This window comes from Colias philodice, chromosome 26, assembly GCF_061535455.1.
Source record: "Colias philodice isolate Cphi_HAF_F1 chromosome 26, ilColPhil1 Martin Lab GWU primary, whole genome shotgun sequence".
Lineage (NCBI taxonomy): Eukaryota > Metazoa > Arthropoda > Insecta > Lepidoptera > Pieridae > Colias > Colias philodice.
The window spans coordinates 5,156,432-5,172,682 of record NC_143111.1 but is presented as its reverse complement, the minus strand read 5'-3'; the positions used below and the strand labels follow the sequence as shown (position 1 = coordinate 5,172,682).

At 31.5% G+C, this 16,251-nt stretch overlaps 2 protein-coding genes across 2 annotated transcripts in view; one reads left to right on the top strand and one right to left on the bottom strand.

Moving 5' to 3' along the window:
- LOC149476919 (hemicentin-1-like) overlaps window positions 1–4,663 on the bottom strand; it is a 16,653-nt gene extending 11,990 nt beyond the window's left edge. The window contains exon 1 of the mRNA XM_089711610.1: window positions 4,551–4,663. The gene's annotated coding sequence lies outside the window, so the exon portion shown is untranslated. The remainder of the gene's footprint in view (window positions 1–4,550) is intronic.
- The window catches only part of LOC149476918 (hemicentin-1-like), a 25,762-nt gene continuing 13,171 nt past the window's right edge, over window positions 3,661–16,251 (top strand). The window contains exons 1-18 of the mRNA XM_089711608.1: window positions 3,661–3,928; window positions 4,970–5,202; window positions 6,149–6,271; window positions 6,802–6,897; window positions 7,149–7,277; window positions 8,053–8,221; window positions 8,818–8,996; window positions 9,077–9,158; window positions 9,289–9,473; window positions 9,715–9,938; window positions 10,406–10,602; window positions 11,068–11,252; window positions 11,503–11,726; window positions 12,194–12,390; window positions 12,856–13,040; window positions 13,291–13,514; window positions 13,982–14,178; window positions 15,921–16,105. Coding sequence (XP_089567734.1) covers window positions 3,706–3,928; window positions 4,970–5,202; window positions 6,149–6,271; window positions 6,802–6,897; window positions 7,149–7,277; window positions 8,053–8,221; window positions 8,818–8,996; window positions 9,077–9,158; window positions 9,289–9,473; window positions 9,715–9,938; window positions 10,406–10,602; window positions 11,068–11,252; window positions 11,503–11,726; window positions 12,194–12,390; window positions 12,856–13,040; window positions 13,291–13,514; window positions 13,982–14,178; window positions 15,921–16,105 — 3,237 coding nt within the window. The 5' untranslated portion in view covers window positions 3,661–3,705. The remainder of the gene's footprint in view (window positions 3,929–4,969; window positions 5,203–6,148; window positions 6,272–6,801; window positions 6,898–7,148; window positions 7,278–8,052; window positions 8,222–8,817; window positions 8,997–9,076; window positions 9,159–9,288; window positions 9,474–9,714; window positions 9,939–10,405; window positions 10,603–11,067; window positions 11,253–11,502; window positions 11,727–12,193; window positions 12,391–12,855; window positions 13,041–13,290; window positions 13,515–13,981; window positions 14,179–15,920; window positions 16,106–16,251) is intronic.

Here is a 16,251-nt window from a genome sequence, read left to right as displayed (position 1 = left end):
CCTTTGCCAAGAACCCGGTCTTCATTGCTGTCTCAAAAAACGGACAACGCTGTCATACAGCTTATAAAATAAGAATGAAAAAATAAATATTCACTTAATACAACACAATAGAAATCAATTTCAAGTAGCATTTTTAGTTTTATTGTATCACAGTATCTATTATAACAAAAAATTCTTCAATTTTAACTAAATACCTAACAAATGATAATTGAGCCCTCTCAAGCTCAATCACACTGTTTAGTTGTCTGGAATGTTAAATAACATTTCTTATTTCGTGTCAAGCAACCTTTGGTTTCATTTAATACAAATAATAATGGTTTTTTTTTGTGATTTGATATTTGGCCGATGATTAGGACATATTTTAGACGAAATGCATGTGGAGGTCGAAGAACTCCCGGTTCTATTGTAGACCCAACAGATTAAACTGATCTTAGATTATATTCGTCATTTTTAACTTAATTAAAAATAATTCTACATATAATTAAAACTCTAAAGCAAGAAAATCCCATAAAAGTGATATTTTATTAAAGTACGAATCATGGCAACGTCCGTTTCTTGGGACATGCCAAATGGTTCTTAGTTACCTGTATCTACGGCACTGTCCCAAAAAACGGACCAGCTATATTTCTAATATTTTGTCATAGTATTATTTGAATATTTTATAATCTTTAGAGCAAAAACAACAGTTTATCTCACCTGAAAGTAAAATGAATAGAAATCAAACACGGAAACTATTTCATTAAAGCTATAATTGACCAGAAACACAAACCATCACTAATTCCGGGAATCCCTAAATTCAACAGTCACCTAGCCCACGAATCAAATGTTCTCTATAATTGGCATGTAGGAGAAAAATAAAGGATTGTTATCGTACTTTCTCCAACGTCATCAATTTTCTAGATTTTTTGGAACGTTCAAGATTTACACGGCAATAAGTACATGTACTAAAAAAGTGACAGAAAAGCTTTAAGGGGTTGCCTTTTTATAATCGATGTAGAGTTTTTATGAAAAGTGTATTATTATTTTTTTGTACAAAGGAATAATTTAAAAAATAATAAAAATATTTTTTCATAAGTACTCTGTTTAAATGTCTTATTGAATAAGAACCGAAAACATTACAACGATGTTTAGCATTCCAAACCTACTGTCTGCCTGTGTTAATTATCATTTTCATATAACAAATATACAAAAAAAAAACACTTCTCATTTAATGAAATAAAATAATAAAATAATAAGCAATGAACGCCTCTTAATGAAATTAGTAACAAACTTGAACATTGATAAGATTATTAACTTACAATGTAATTAATTGCGAGGGCATTCTACATGCGCTAACTTTTAACGTTATGTATTCGCACGAGGATCGTATAGCAATAAACTAATTAAAATGCCCATTAATTATTATTATGTTATTTTAATATCATCAGTGTCTTATCATTGTAACTAGTGAAGAATAAAAGAAAGTTCAAGGAATATTTCTACCGTTGTTATTAAATGTTTTTTCTTCATTTTAATTGGGTAATCGAGTCCATTAATTAAAATCATTTACACCCTATTTTATTTATCACTTCATAGTATAAAACAAAGTCGCTTTCTCTGTCCCTATATCCCTATGTCCCTATGTCCCTTTGTACGCTTAAATCTTTGAATCTACACAACGGATTTTGATGCGGTTTTTGAAGTGAAAACTTCTTTAGCGGCGTTGGGTATAAAATCTTAAACTCGCGTCAGGACACGTTACCTGATCGAAAAAGCGTAAGACGGATGGATATCAAACATGCTCAACGTTAATAATCAAGTTTTCACTTCTGCCGGCACTCCCGGAGTGCAACCCGTCTTTTTTTTTAATTATATTTGTAGAGATACTTACTACTTTCTCAAATATATTGTGTAGGTCGTTGGTTTATGGATCGGAAAAACTTGAATAAGATTATTCGAATGATTTCTGTAAACGCTTATATAACATCTAGTATGTAATAAATAAATAATATTATTATCAGAAATGTATTTTCTAGTTCACTCCAAAATCATCTACGTTATTTATCTGATAGTTACTTAAACGGTATTTCCACCACCACTTCCTTTTGAGTTCGACGCCTGATATGATATTTTTATAATTTTAATGTATTTCCCTTTTCAGTCAACTCACTGAAATACTTTCATTGCAAATGTTACTTACTTTTAATAAATATAAAACTAAAAACACGCGGTAGGTAATGATAAACTCATGAATATAATATTGTATTGTCACCGAACCCTGAAAGTGTACAAAGTTTGAATTAATCTGTCCGTAAAAAGTGGGTAAAAAACGAGATCCTTACTACAAACTTTGAACAAACTTTGAATTACAAATTATTATGCCTTATAAAAGTAGGCCAAAATTGAGTCTTAAGAAGTCGGTTACAAATAAACACACTGACACACACAGAGGAGAAGCTTTAAAAGCGTTTTAAAAAGTACTTTTACAATTTTTAAACCTCAGACCATCTTGGTAACTTTGATTAAACTTTGCGTTAAATAACGGTTTCATTTTTGATGTAGGAGTAATTTGTGATTTGCTATAATGTGTACTTAATATAATAACATCAGTTATTTGAAAAAATTAATACTTTCTTTAAAATAACAAAAGAGTAATTATTGTCCATATGTCTTAAATATGAGACATTTTAATTATTAGAAAGCGAATCATACTCATGCATCACTAATTATTATTTTTAGCTTTGGTTAAAGATAACGTTATAATAATAATATTAATTTACAAGGGCAAAAGATAAACAGTGCAATATAGACTCATCAGCCAGTATACCTACACGTATAAAGTTTTGCTCCGCCTACACACAACGAAATAATTTGTATTGACAATAGAAAAAACATTATCTACCATACATAATGTTTTAGGTGATCCAATTTTTTTTAATATCCAGTAGTATTTACAAAATTAAGTCAAGTCTAAGGACAGAAATTGCTTTTTATTTATTTATTTATTTATTTAAATAGGTACACATCACAGCTGACAATTTTGACTAATTATACACAAATTTAATCACATGTTGCGGTAAAATGCCAGCCAAATTGTATGTACACAGCACAATTGAGGTTAAAAAAAAAAAAAGCTTTTGTAGCGATAACATTTTTGAAATATTTCTATAACATAATAATACTTTATTAATCTCTTATCTATAGAAGTGTAAATTTTGTACATTGAAAACATTGAAAATAAATATGAAAATAATAAGAAATCTAAAAGAAATAATATGTCATTAAGTGCGGAAAGCAAACGTCTATATTCTAGGTTTCGGAATTTTTTTATTTTCGACGTTGGCAGGTAAGTTATCAATTCGTAGCGTATTCTAATTTTGTACAAACTAGTATTATATTATTATCTGTGATACTTGAGATTTTCCTCCTAAGCCATTAAACATCATTGAGGAGAAAATATAGTGTACTAGAACTTCATCACGCAATTTGCACAATATACAACCTAGATAACAACGTCATCAATATAAAAATGTACAATATCTCTAATATAATTTTTAATGCATACGTCAATTTTATCATTAATGCGAGTCAAAACCGAGGTCGAAACTGATTTGACAGAATAAAATGACATTTTATATAAGTGGTGCGCAATCGGGAAAAATAGACACTCCCGGCCGGCGCGCCGGCGATTTGATTCAAATTTTAATACTCGTGCAAGTTATCACTATGAATTTAATTCTGGAATTTTCTGTTACAATAATTTTAATCGTAATAAAAGCAGTGAATAGTGAATTGAAAAGTAGCTTAACTTTTGTTATTGACGATACCGGTTCTATGGCAGATGAAATTAATCAAGTTAAGTTAAGAACTAAAGAAGTGTTTGAAGCAGTGTTAAATTCTAAAAACTCTGATATAGATAATTTTGTTTTGGTTACCTTCAATGATCCAGGTCAGTAAAGTAAGAATAGTTCCATAGAATTACGGTACTTAGATGATCAAAATTCACCGATTGCTACTATCGTAAATATGTATTTTGACGAAAAACTAAACTTAAATTACTTATGAAGTTCCGGTTAACAAGTTGGAGCGTAACAACGATTTTATTTCAATGTAACCGTTAGGAATCGAAAGTTAAGCTAGCGTGGCCGGTTTAAATGTTTGAGAATCAATTTAATCAATTTTTTCATGATTTTTCTAGCAAATTTGACCTGCACCATACTTTTAATAAATATTCATTAACAAAATATGTATATTTATTTAAAAATAGATATTACTATTTATTATTTTATTTATTATATTATTTCCTCTTTTTATATTTATTTATTATATTTAATATATTATATTAGATCGTTTTTATAATTAGGTGTCGCTGAAAATCAGCTCTGCAATGAAAGCCTATGCTTTTCATTGTAAAATGCTGAGCGGCAATCCTTTTAGCATGTAGGTTGTTAGATTAAGTAGATTGTAAGTATATAAATTGTTAATTTTAATATTGCCTACCTGCTAATAAAGAGTTTATTATTATTATTTTCATGCTCACTTTACGGAAAACTGCAACAGCTGGTACTTACCAAAAAAAATAGTTGTTCTGGTAACTAAAATGCAACAAACTTGTTTTTTTTTTTAATTTCGCCCATTTCTTCTTGCTACGTACTTTTTACTGATATGAAAAATTTCATTTCTCAAGGAACTTTGATCAACTAGAAAACTAGTTGAAGTAGAAGTTAGTGGCTATGTGTGATATTATGTATGATACGTTATGTGTGCTAGATACGTTGTATACACTAAAAATGGCAATAAGAAAATCGGGCAAATGCCAGACTCATGTAGGAAAGTCAGCGAGATGTAATCTATTTTACACGTGTGAGTGAAAGAGAGCGGGTTATAACCACCCGTTGCGGATTAACTATACTTTTGGCGTATATACCGTCTATCCAAAAGGATAGGTGGGTCAAAAGATACGTCATTCTTCTACAGTAATGTTTTGCAGGGGTTCAGTTTCGTGTTCAAACAACCCATGAAGATGAATTTATGGAAGCACTTGATGAGATAGACGTCGATGGAGGCTTAGCATCATGCCCAGAAATGGCAATGACAGGGATTTCATTGGGAATCACATCGAGTAATCCGAATTCTTTTGTTTACGTATTTACGGATGCATCTGCAGAAGACTATCATAAGTATGACGATGTTGAAAGATTGGCTTCAGTATCTTCGACGAAGGTTTGTTTGTAAAAATAATCGTTATATTTTTAAATATTCTTGATACATTCAGGTATCCAAGTGTATAACATGTATAAAAATATAACACTCGCAATGGGCCGTTATAATAATATCGAAGTTTCCAATAAGTCACCTACCGTCTCATAGGTTCCAAAGAAAAAATAATTTGGAAAATCCAAAAGTGCACGCCTCATAATTTTTTTTTATAAATATTTATTAATTATTATTTTTGTTTATTTAATAACAATTAAACCACATCGAATCAGACCCTGAAAAATGAAAGGGTTCTATTCCTGAGCATACTCAAGCGTAAGAGAAAAAAAAAGACTCGATTAGTAAAGTATTTCGGTCGCTATCGTGTTAACAAGAAAAAGGATCCGCACATACAGACACACGGACGTCCAAGACAGAACTTTTTTAAACTGTTTTTTAACTAGTTTAAATAACAAAAATGACATCAAAAATATCATGAACGTTAAAAATAGTGTTTTTTCTTAATATGTGTGTGTATGTATTATCTTACAATTGCAATGTATGATACATAAAGACATTTTAAGTTTGAAAAATCAGATGTTTTGCGCGAAGTGACAGTAGTACCCACCTCAACGCTTCGCTTATGAGGCGTGCAAAAAGAATCAAAATTATTATTTAACGTTCAAGCTTTTTTAAATCCTATAATATTATAATTAGGAATGTTTGTGAGGATGGATGTTTGTTACTCTTTCACGCAAATACTACCTACTGAGCCGATTATAATGAAATCTGGTATGTACTAGAAGACCCAGAATAAGATATAGGCTACTTTTTATCCTGGAAATCCCACAGGAACACGGGCGGAGCCGCGGGCGGACATTTAGTCTTGAAATAAGCTATTTTTATTTATTACTTTTTTTATGTCTTTTTCATATAATCGTCTGCAGTGTAAAATATATTATTTGATTTTTAGGTGACGTTCTTATTAACCGGTGATTGTAAGTGTCGAAGTTGCGAGCATTATAAAGTCTATAATAAATTGGCCAATGCGACTGGAGGACAAGTATTCAACGTGGAAAAGAATGAGATCAAAAATGTTTGTAACTATTGTATTAACTAGATACACTTCCTTCTGAAGTATTGAAATAATAATATTAATAATCATGAATATTTTTCCGACCCAAATATCGACCAATAGAATTGCACCATTCGACGTCACGTGGTACAACCTACATGGTATTATACTGAATATCAGGCGTTTTCGTTTTTATGACTTTCTTTAAAATATTTCAGTCTATTAAAATTTTTTATTTTTTCACATATATACTATATTAAGTATTTTAAATTTTCGGATGGTTAGTCTCAAACCTCAGGTCTGGCATAATGACTTTGACAAAGCCCAAATGAATGTCATATTTCGGCCTTTTACTAAACAATTTTTTATGCCGCATTCGCCTACACCCGAGACTGCTGCTGACTTCAGTCAAAGGGTGAAATTCAAATGTATTTTGAAGATTGGCTTTTGTCAAACCTAACATTAACCAGTCCTTCCGCGAAGAGATTGTGTTTCGGGGTTTGACTATACAAATACATATAGTATATCAACAATGTGTATTATATTTATAGATTCTCGATTATATAATAGACTCAATTAAAACTACAAAATGTTTGGTGAGTCAACGACATTTCTTTTCGGAAGACCAGCGAAAATTCGAGCTTCGGGTAAGTAATCGAGATCTCAGTATGTACCCTTTATTATTTTATTTTTTGGAAGGTTTTGAAAAAAAAATAATGACAAAAATAATTGCTTATTCAAGAAATATATTAGTTATACTTATTTTAGCTAGCCGATAATGTTTGTGTATAACCTGTCTATCCCTTGAATTATTACGTCTTTTACCAGATGAATTTCTTTAATGTTCGAAGCATCCTTACCTTCACTAAAATTTTAATAAGTATCAATGTGTTTGCAGTTTTTAGTGGATAATAAATTAAACGAAATAACGCTGTCATTAACTGGTAAAAAGCCTCAATTAAAAGTATTCTTCTCTAACGGAACCGAAGTAATGACCAGTGTGTTGGTTACACTAAGCGAAACCCTGGTAAGTGACTACTTATAATCCAATAATTTATCTCTGCATGTTATTATAACTATACCACTGTTTGTGATGGTGAAGGAAAACATCATTTGGAAACTGATTTTTTTGATATTGGGAATAGGGAAGCGCTGACCACACCAAATTGAAGTTATTTGAGCAGTTTTTTAAGAAAAGATATTTATTCTAGCCCATCAAAAAAATATATGTTAATATTCATCATATTTCGAAGATCGTTGACGGACTCGATACATAATTGGACGAAATCCGCTCGATAGAAAATAATTGCAAGAATTGTTCTTAAAATCATCATTAAACGATTCTATGTCTTTATTTTTTTGACGTACGGGTCTGCAATTATTTGCACATATTCATACAATAATTGTATGAATATGTGCAAATAATATAACATATTCATACCTGGAACTCTAACGAGTCATATTTCTGTTAATCTCCTTTTTGGTTCCCAAGCTTGAAAAGCATTATTAACCTTACATAGAACATAGATATTATAATATTTGCGCGGTCAAAACTGTGTTACGCGACCTTGAACGTAAAGGGATCGTGGGCGATATGTAATCAGTGCAATTCTAAATAGCTAAAATTCGGCGAACTACTAAAATATAATAATAATAGTTTGTCATTTCATTGTTGAAATGATTTGCGCAACTGCACGGATTAAGTTGTGCGATGGATAGAAGCTAATTTTTACTACGTATGTAATAAAAATTTACTTAGGTGTAAAATAAAAAGTAACTTTTATGATATTGAAATGTTTCAGATTCTGAAAATGGTGAACGTAGTTAGTGAAGAGTACATAGCGAAACTGGAAGTAAATGGTAAAGAAGCGGATCTTAGTATAAACGCAGCATGTAACTTCGCATTCCAATATGGATTCTCACAGATACCAGCTAGTTCAATGGATAAAACTGTATACCGTCCTACTTCAGGTACTGATAATAATTTAATTTTTTTTTAGAAGCATGGGTTAATCTTGGGGACTTAGCAAGAGAGAGCGTGGAACGAGCAACAAAGAAGTACAATCGGACGTTGTCACGTTCAACTATCGTCAGTAAACCGACTTTACAGATAACCAATTTTTTTATTAAGAAATAGGTATATGTATCAAGTTCAGTTACAGTCTCATAAAGGTACTTATGCCCGCCTAGCATTAATGTAATAATAAGGATGAACCCGACTCCCGAGGGAGGCGTGGCGACCAGCTCCATCTACATAATATATTAAAAAATGGTTGTCTATAAAGTCGGTTTACTGACGATACTTGAACGTGACAACGTCTTGGCCGATTGTTCTTCTTTGTCGCTCGTTCCGCGCTCTCGCTTGCACTTCAAGCCTTCCATGGAACGCCTCAAAGCGAGGTAACGCCGCATGAGTCATGTTTTTTCGTGCGTGCAGCCGGCTCTATCGAATTATAAGACGTTGTCACGTCAAAAAAAGTACTTAAAAACAAAACTAGGTACTAAAAAGGTTTTTCAGGTGGCTTTGATATATGTATATGACCACAATTGTCCACATTATGTTACAGGTGGAAAAGAATATTTATCAATACAAATAACAAAACAAGACGATGAAGTCGAACTGCACACTGCCCAAATTCGTGATGTTTTAGGGAACATAATAATGAATTTAAAATTAAGGTTGGTCAAAGAAAAGTTCTATGTGACAGAAGAGTTTATACCTCCAAATCAACCTTTTAAAATTGCTGTAAGTAAGCTTAAGATTGCAATTTCAACAAATATAGAATAAGAATTGACTGCGTAATTTAATATTTAAATCGTTTTCAGGTTGTAGGAAAATTTAAAAGTACTAATGAAGAAATTACGAGAGTTGCTTTACCGACGATTGAACCAGCCAAAGTCACTCCTGGTCAGTTATTTTAAGATACTACCTTGCTATTATCGTCACGTTTGATTATTTCTTTGAATATTAAGTAAATTGTCAGCTGTAGTGTGGAGGTTTATTTTAATAAATAAATTAATTAAGTACTCTTTTACAGTTACAGAAAGTACAACAGAAGAAACAACGTCAACCACGGAAACTAGTAAAGAGATGGCTCCAAATATAGATGAAATAAAAATTGTGAATTCTGATGATAATGGCAAAGTTTCAATAGAGTGCATAGTTAGCAGTAATCCTAAACCAGATATAGAATGGATGGATAAGCACGGTAGCACGTTTAGTGTAAGTATCTGTAGAATGATATCTACAAATTTACAATTTACATATTTTAAATTTAATGTCCTAAGAATTTTTATTTCTTCCTTCTATAATTATGTGTAAGTTTAAACTGCAAATTCGATTTTAATTAACTTGAAACGTTTTACGCTTTTTGTCTAAAAGAGAAACGTTATAAATAAAAGACAATCAAATTAGAATTTTTCGTAAAAATAAGTTAATAGTCATGTTTGTTATAACTTTTTAGGGTTTCGACGTTAATTACGATGAAAGTGATCCCATAATAAAAACAAATACTGTTCTGAACACTGAAAGCCAAGAGAATAATATCTTTACATGCACCGCAACTAATGGACTAGGCACTAAGTCTCAGTCTATTGCTTATGTTTCTCCTAAAGAACTACCAGTTATTGATAAAACTGTTAAAGAATACTTCAAAAACAAAGATGAAAGCATTGACATCGATTGCAGGTATAATAATTTAAGTAAACATCAACTTTCAAGTAAAATAAATGAAAGAAGAAATGCAATTATAGCCATAAATGAATTTCTTCTTGTGACAGGTGTTTAAGTAATTGTTATCAATATTCAAGCTTAACGGGCATGATTTAGTATCACAACCACCATCGTTAGAATTATCCGTTTATGTAGCAATTCTGTGTTTCTTGTTTGAGAAACAAGCCTTCACAAGCAACCCTCCTTGCGCAGATGTAGACACTTTTTGTGTCTAATTAATTTAAATTGAGACATACTCGAAAAGTTTTCAGTAAATGTAACTGAAACCATAAGTTGAAGACACAGTATTGAATAAATTTCTTACAATTATTGTGCTAATTCTGAACTGCGGATTAGCAACTGGTCTTCCTGTGATCAGTGATGGTGTGCCGTGTCGGTCACTTGTTTTACTCCAATTTCTTTTGCGTCAAATTCAATTTCAGAGTCATAAAAGGTAAACCAAAGCCTGTCGTCACTTGGCACTTCAAGCAACAAAAAAAGACTGCATATGTAAAATTATCAAGTACAGGCGAAAACTTGCACATTGACAATTTGAATGCAGATAATGCTGGCGCTTATAAATGTGTTGCGGAAAGTTCTGTAGGAAGTGATGAGCACAAAGTTGAGGTGCAAGTAACTGGTAAGTAAATTTCTAATAGTGTATTAGTAAGATTTAATACTTTACATCCCATCTACACAACAATATTAAAGTGTGTGTACTGTCATGGTAAGTACAATAAATAATTAATTAAATAAATTAATAAATATTCATGTCCAGAAAATGTAATAAATTTATCCGAGTTTTTGTGATTTTATTTATGAGGGTTATAAGAATAGAGCGGTCGAAATAGATTTTAGATGTCGTATTGGATAGCCAATACTGGTTTTGGCTTGTAGTTGTAGTATGGTATAAGTTTACCTTTATTAAAATTATTATGTTTTACAGATATTTTATTACCATTGAGAGACTAATCTAATAAACGCTGTGCGCATAAGAAAAATTAAATTCTAGGAATTCCTCAATAAACTTAGAATATAATGGTGTCTATATCCTGACTTGTTCATTCCCTGCATGTGTGATTATATCTTAAGATTGAGTTCACAGTTACAGAAAGTACCAGACAAGAAACGACGTCAACCACGGAAAGTAGTATAGAGATGGCTCCAAATATAGATGATATGAAAATTGTGAATTCTGATGATAATGGCAAAGTTTCAATAGAGTGCATAGTTAGCAGTAATCCTAAACCAGATATAGAATGGATGGATAAGCACGGTAACACGTTTAGTGTAAGTATCTGTAGAATGATATCTACAAATTTACAATTTACATATTTTAAATTTAATGTCCTAAGAATTTTTATTTCTTCCTTCGATAATTATTATGTGTAAGTTTAAACTGCAAATACGCTTTTTGTCTAAAAGAGAAACGTTATAAATAAAAGACAATCAAATTATAATTTTTCGTAAAAATAAGTTTAAATGGAGAATAATCAATTTCGATGTAAGGTTAATAGTTATGTTTGTTATAACTTTTTAGGGTTTCGACGTTCATTACGATGAAAGTAATCCCATAATAAAAACAAATACTGTTCTGAACACTGAAAGCCAAGAGGATAATATCTTTACATGCACCGCAACTAATGGACTAGGCACTAAGTCTAAGTATATTGATTATGTTTCTCCAAAAGAACTACCAGTTATTGATAAAACTGTTAAAGAATACTTCAAAAACAAAGATGAAAGCATTGACATCGATTGCAGGTATAATAATTTAAGTAAACATCAACTTTCAAGTAAAATAAATGAAAGAAGAAATGCAATTATAGCCATAAATGAATTTCTTCTTGTGACAGGTGTTTAAGTAATTGTTATCAATATTCAAGCTTAACGGGCATGATTTAGTATCACAACCACCATCGTTAGAATTATCCGTTTATGTAGCAATTCTGTGTTTCTTGTTTGAGAAACAAGCCTTCACAAGCAACCCTCCTTGCGCAGATGTAGACACTTTTTGTGTCTAATTAATTTAAATTGAGACATACTCGAAAAGTTTTCAGTAAATGTAACTGAAACCATAAGTTGAAGACACAGTATTGAATAAATTTCTTACAATTATTGTGCTAATTCTGAACTGCGGATTAGCAACTGGTCTTCCTGTGATCAGTGATGGTGTACCGTGGCGGTCACTTGTTTTACTCCAATTTCTTTTGCGTCAAATTCAATTTCAGAGTCATAAAAGGTAAACCAAAGCCTGTCGTCACTTGGCACTTCAAGCAACAAAAAAAGACTGCATATGTAAAATTATCAAGTACAGGCGAAAACTTGCACATTGACAATTTGAATGCAGATAATGCTGGTGCTTATAAATGTGTTGCGGAAAGTTCTGTAGGAAGTGATGAGCACAAAGTTGAGGTGCAAGTAACTGGTAAGTAAATTTCTAATAGTGTATTAGTAAGATTTAATACTTTACATCCCATCTACACAACAATATTAAAGTGTGTGTACTGTCATGGTAAGTACAATAAATAATTAATTAAATAAATTAATAAATATTCATGTCCAGAAAATGTAATAAATTTATCCGAGTTTTTGTGATTTTATTTATGAGGGTTATAAGAATAGAGCGGTGGAAATAGATTTTAGATGTCGTATTGGATAGCCAATACTGGTTTTGGCTTGTAGTTGTAGTATGGTATAAGTTTACCTTTATTAAAATTATTATGTTTTACAGATATTTTATTACCATTGAGAGACTAATCTAATAAACGCTGTGCGCATAAGAAAAATTAAATTCTAGGAATTCCTCAATAAACTTAGAATATAATGGTGTCTATATCCTGACTTGTTCATTCCCTGCATGTGTGATTATATCTTAAGATTGAGTTCACAGTTACAGAAAGTACCACACAAGAAACGACGTCAACCACGGAAAGTAGTATAGAGATGGCTCCAAATATAGATGATATGAAAATTGTGAATTCTGATGATAATGGCAAAGTTTCAATAGAGTGCATAGTTAGCAGTAATCCTAAACCAGATATAGAATGGATAGATAAGCACGGTAACACGTTTAGTGTAAGTATCTGTAGAATGATATCTACAAATTTACAATTTACATATTTTAAATTTAATGTCCTAAGAATTTTTATTTCTTCCTTCGATAATTATTATGTGTAAGTTTAAACTGCAAATACGCTTTTTGTCTAAAAGAGAAACGTTATAAATAAAAGACAATCAAATTATAATTTTTCGTAAAAATAAGTTTAAATGGAGAATAATCAATTTCGATGTAAGGTTAATAGTCATGTTTGTTATAACTTTTTAGGGTTTCGACGTTCATTACGATGAAAGTAATCCCATAATAAAAACAAATACTGTTCTGAACACTGAAAGCCAAGAGGATAATATCTTTACATGCACCGCAACTAATGGACTAGGCACTAAGTCTAAGTATATTGATTATGTTTCTCCAAAAGAACTACCAGTTATTGATAAAACTGTTAAAGAATACTTCAAAAACAAAGATGAAAGCATTGACATCGATTGCAGGTATAATAATTTAAGTAAACATCAACTTTCAAGTAAAATAAATGAAAGAAGAAATGCAATTATAGCCATAAATGAATTTCTTCTTGTGACAGGTGTTTAAGTAATTGTTATCAATATTCAAGCTTAACGGGCATGATTTAGTATCACAACCACCATCGTTAGAATTATCCGTTTATGTAGCAATTCTGTGTTTCTTGTTTGAGAAACAAGCCTTCACAAGCAACCCTCCTTGCGCAGATGTAGACACTTTTTGTGTCTAATTAATTTAAATTGAGACATACTCGAAAAGTTTTCAGTAAATGTAACTGAAACCATAAGTTGAAGACACAGTATTGAATAAATTTCTTACAATTATTGTGCTAATTCTGAACTGCGGATTAGCAACTGGTCTTCCTGTGATCAGTGATGGTGTGCCGTGTCGGTCACTTGTTTTACTCCAATTTCTTTTGCGTCAAATTCAATTTCAGAGTCATAAAAGGTAAACCAAAGCCTGTCGTCACTTGGCACTTCAAGCAACAAAAAAAGACTGCATATGTAAAATTATCAAGTACAGGCGAAAACTTGCACATTGACAATTTGAATGCAGATAATGCTGGCGCTTATAAATGTGTTGCGGAAAGTTCTGTAGGAAGTGATGAGCACAAAGTTGAGGTGCAAGTAACTGGTAAGTAAATTTCTAATAGTGTATTAGTAAGATTTAATACTTTACATCCCATCTACACAACAATATTAAAGTGTGTGTAGTTACTGTCATGTTAAGTGGTGTGTTACAATAAAGTATTAAATAAATTAATAAATATTCATGTCCAGAAAATGTAATAAATTTATCCGAGTTTTTGTGATTTTATTTATGAGGGTTATAAGAATAGAGCGGTCGAAATAGATTTTAGATGTCGTATTGGATAGCCAATACTGGTTTTGGCTTGTAGTTGTAGTATGGTATAAGTTTACCTTTATTAAAATTATTATGTTTTACAGATATTTTATTACCATTGAGAGACTAATCTAATAAACGCTGTGCGCATAAGAAAAATTAAATTCTAGGAATTCCTCAATAAATTTAGAATACAGGGTGGAAGGTTAAGGTGGGGCATGAAGGGCAGGTACCTTAACCGTTGTAGCTACATGAAAACGTTCTTAGGAGACTATCCTTAAATTCTTGAGAAATTTTAATCTGCATTCACAGATTTTTGAAAAAATGTACGGTCAGCAAGGAAATCGGCAGTTTAAAAAAAAAAATTTTTTTGTGCCAATCGATCCAGTTTCTCATGGGGATCAAAACACTCTAAAAGACCAACTGAGGTATGAGTACTAGAAAAGTCAGAAATCGCGAAAAACTATTTTCATTCATGAACAAGTAAAAAGACAAAGGCACAGCAGCATAACATGCCAGCGACGCGGGGCATGAGCGGGCGGTGGCTGGCAGCTCGTGCACGAGATGAAAAATTATTTAACTTGAATATCATCACATTTTACATTTTTATGGCTTATGTAAACAATAACACATAGAAAACAAAAGTTACCAAAAGTCACTCTGTCTTCACTAAAAATGACCTTAAATAATTTGGAACGTTTAGATCTGTTAGAGGCTTACTTTTTAAATAATAAAAACCCAACAGTTGCATTGGAATGGTAAGTACAGGAGTAAATATCCAATGCGACATGTACCGACGCGAAAGGTAATTGCGAATCTTGTAAAAAATCTAGCAGAAAGTGGCTCATTTAAGAAAAGCTTGTCGTCGAAAAGCTTGTAGACACGTCCGCGTCGTTCAAAACGAACAAACCTATGTTTACGTCAGAACGGTGACCACTTTGAGCATCTCATATCATAAGTTTTATGTAAATTATTTCAGAAATTCTGGAATTATCACCACTTTAAATGTTGTTTTTTGTTATTTTTTATTTCCTTTGACAACCGTTTAATTAAATTAATGTTTCTTCTTATTATCAGTATGTGTTTTAATAATCAGAAACAAAAAATATTGAAGCCTGAAAATCTCTTTGGAGTTTTCTATTAGCGCATCTTTTGTTGAATCACTTATTTTCTTAGTGAATGTGTGGAAATAGTTTTTCGCGATTTCTGACTTTTCTAGTACTCATACCTCAGTTGGTCTTTTAGAGTGTTTTGATCCCCATGAGAAACTGGATCGATTGGCATAAAAAATTTTTTTTTGAAAACTGCCGATTTCCTTGCTGACCGTACATTTTTTCAAAAATCTGTGAATGCAGATTAAAATTTCTCAAGAATTTAAGGATAGTCTCCTAAGAACGTTTTCATGTAGCTACAACGGTTAAGGTACCTGCCCTTCATGCCCCATCTTAACCTTCCACCCTGTATAATGGTGTCTATATCCTGACTTGTTCATTCCCTGCATGTGTGATTATATCTTAAGATTGAGTTCACAGTTACAGAAAGTACCACACAAGAAATGACGTCAACCACGGAAAGTAGTATAGAGATGGCTCCAAATATAGATGAAATGAAAATTGTGAATTCTGATGATAATGGCAAAGTTTCAATAGAGTGCATAGTTAGCAGTAATCCTAAACCAGATATAGAATGGATGGATAAGCACGGTAACACGTTTAGTGTAAGTATCTGTAGAATGATATGTACAAATTTACAATTTACATATTTTAAATTTAATGTCCTAAGAATTTTTATTTCACCCTTCGATAATTATGTGTAAGTTTAAACTGCAAATACGCTTTTTGTCTAAAAGAGAAACGTTATAAA